The 3,310-nt window shown below is 42.3% G+C and overlaps 1 protein-coding gene across 1 annotated transcript; it reads right to left on the bottom strand.

The window, feature by feature from the left end:
• Window positions 1–1,805: 1,805 nt before the first annotated feature.
• LOC141614054 (uncharacterized) lies at window positions 1,806–2,828 on the bottom strand. The gene has a single exon (XM_074432809.1). It carries the CDS (start codon window positions 2,826–2,828, stop codon window positions 1,806–1,808), a length of 1,023 nt encoding a protein of 340 aa, XP_074288910.1.
• Between the last annotated feature and the right edge of the window lie 482 nt (window positions 2,829–3,310).

The following is a 3,310-nucleotide window of genomic DNA, read 5'->3' as shown; positions in this document are numbered from 1 at the left end:
CAATATATATATATATATAAATCACCGAACTGATAAATCATAAAATCATGCCGGTTACCCGATGTTGTGATATCATATTTAATACGATCAATTCAGTCAATCACCTTCCCATATATGAATCATAACGTAAATCAACAACCACGAATCAAGTCAACACAATTAAACAACAACGATAATAAGTCAAGTGTATTTCCCTACCTCAAAGTGCCAGCAAATCCAATTGAGCAGTTCAAGCAGTCCAGAAAATAAAGCAACGAATCTGATTATCGATCCTTCACGAATCCGTCACCTAAAACAATTATAATATTTAGAATTACTAACTACGAAATCTAGAAATCTCCTAAAATAGAAGATTTCCCGAAATACAATCCCGACACCAAAATTATGCCCAACTGATAACTAAAATAACCCGATTAGTATCTGCCCCAACTTCCCAAAATAGAAAGTTACTAAAGTAGAATTTCTTAAAATGAAAACTTTCCCGATATAGTAGCTTTTTCATTAAACCCGTCTCTAATTAATTAATTATTATTAATTATTATTTTATCTTAAATAACTCGGAACTAAACCAAATCAATAATTAGAGGATTAAACGAATTATACGATGAAACGAATCAAGCATTTGAACAACTCTAACAATCCCGACTCAAAACCGTCTCTAAACAGTTTAAATAACTCGAGAGTTAAATTAAATAACTAATCTAAATGACTCGGGAATTAAATTACATAACTAATCTAATGAATTAAACGATTTAAGGAAAAACCCGAGTCAAACGAACAACTCAAACAACCCGACCCCACAACCCGCACTTTACTCTCGCCCACACCCTTCCAAACGCCGCCTGAACCACCACGACAACCACCAGCCATTTTTCCCACTTCGACCCCACCACCAACAACCACCACCAGCCTGGTCGACTGCCGCCGGCGAGTCGAACCAGGGCTGCCAACTGGTCTGGTTCACCACCGTGCCTCACCAAACGCCTCCTGTTCTCTCCTTACCACCACCGCAACCAACACCCATTTCCTGCCAAACCGCCACGGTCCTGCTCTCCGTCAGCCCACGAACCTAGACACCGTGGCACCACCATTTCGACCTCCCCCGAGTCCACGGTGGTGCCACCCCAACCTAACCATCTAAACCGCCTGAAAACCCCTGCTTAAACCCGTTTGCTACCCCCATGTCGCTGCCGCCTTTCACAGCCACTACCACCACCCAAAACCACCATAACCGCCACCACTACACTCGTCACTAACCACCCTACCCATATACCCCGTCAACAACCAACCTTATTACCTCCCTAAGACACGCAACAACCTCCAAAAACCCGACATCAATGCGAAAAACAGAGGAGGGGGTTGAATGCTTACCTTCCCGCCACCACTACAGCCACCACGGCCACCCACAGTCGTCGACGATAGTCCCTAGCTCATCCCTGTTGTGCCGTCAACACCCATGGCCACTCTCTCTCTCTCTCCAAGCGTGAAAACTGAGATTTGGTGTTGATGAAGAAGGGAGGAGGGTTGAGGGAGTGTGTAGTGAGGGAGGCGGCTGGGTAGGTACTATTAGGGTTAGGGTTAGGGTTAGGGTTAGGGTTTAAATGGGCTTAGGGCTAATTGGGCTGAATATATTATTGGGCCAACTCAAATGGGTTAGCTCACAATTCGAGTTCCATATAAACCCGTCTCAATTAACTTACGATAGCTTAACGTAATTATCGACTCAACAATTAACCCGATATAATTAGTAATATAAAATGTATAATAATTAATATATATATAAATATTAATATCCGTTTAATTGATTATATAAAATACGGGGTATTACACGAACGAAAATTCGCAGTATTCCTTAAAGTTCCATTACCATCCAGCAAACACCACCCCATGCCAGAACTTCTATCATCCCTCCAGGCAGCATCACACTTGACAGTGCAAACATTTCCGCACCCGGGTCCACCAATAATCCAATAAGGGAATGAGTTCCTAATTCTCTTAGCTAGACCAACTTCAGGAGAGGAGTTCAACAGAGGCACACTAAGGAGGCTAGTATTCTTACTGCACACAGCCTCATTCATGCACTGAATGTCACCAAGGATAGAACTGAGAGCCCTTATAGGCCAAGGGCGTCGATTTTTGAAGACCAAATCATTCCTACAGCACCAAATTTGCCAGAGGGTAGCAATAAGGGGAAAAAGGAGGGAGTTAGGATCTGGGCGATTTAAAAAATAAGTAACCCAGTTAATAACCCAAACTCTAACGTCAATGTCCAACCCCCCCGTGATTCTAATTCCTAAAGGACAGCCAAACCACAGAGCCTTCGCAAAGCTACAATCTCTGAAAAGGTGAGAGATAGATTCCACACAAGGAGCTGATTCATCACAAAGAGTACACAAGGAGCGCCAAATCAATTTTCGTTTTAGGAATTCAGAGCCCACTGGAAGGGCGTTAGCCATAAATTTCCATAGAAAAACCCTTAGTTTGTTAGAGATGGGCAACTTCCAGAGCTTTGATTTGCAGAAATTCATGATAGTTGCAGACATTCTAGAGCGATTAGAATTTGAGGTGGTTCCATTAGATACGGCCATGGCGGCAACATAGTATCCCGACTTGACTGTAAATACACCATGTTTAGAGAATTTCCAGTAGAAGGAGTCATCCGAGGGTTGACACGGGATATAAGTTGCGAGGATTTTCTTTGTAACTTCTTCACCCGGATCGAAACCAAGAGAGGAGAGATCCCATCTTTGGGGATTATCATGATTATCATTGGTCTGTAAAGGCGAGGTTGGCAAAGAGTTTTTCTCGAAATCAGTAGTAACTGTCATTACTAAGACCTGAAAAAACGGGTCACTCAGGTCTCGTACAGGTTGGGTCAGTTTGGGTCGGGTCATTTTGGATCTGTCTTATTTTTCGGGTCGGGTCAATTTCGGGTGACTTGTTGTCCGGTCATTTTGGGTCGGATCATTTTCGGGTATGGGTTATTTTGGGTCGAGTTGTTTTTAAGTTAATGACTAAGCACTTCAATTAGTATTATTTTGATTAAGAAATATTATTTTACAAATTTAACTATTTATTATGGATTGTTGTAACCAATGAAACTTTATTTTGATATATATGTAATATTAATATGAATTAGTACTAGTCGTTTTGGATCATTTCAAGTCATTAAGGATCAGGTCAATTATGAGTCGGGTCTTTTCGGGTTGGGTCACATCGGGTCGGGTCAATATTGGGTCAGACAGTGTTCGGGTCGGGTCTGGGTCGGGTCGGGTCAATTCGGGTTTTGGGTCGTATTCGGGTCAAGCAA

The sequence above is a fragment of the Silene latifolia genome, chromosome 11, assembly GCF_048544455.1.
Source record: "Silene latifolia isolate original U9 population chromosome 11, ASM4854445v1, whole genome shotgun sequence".
Lineage (NCBI taxonomy): Eukaryota > Viridiplantae > Streptophyta > Magnoliopsida > Caryophyllales > Caryophyllaceae > Silene > Silene latifolia.
This window is presented reverse-complemented; position numbering and strand designations above follow the sequence as displayed.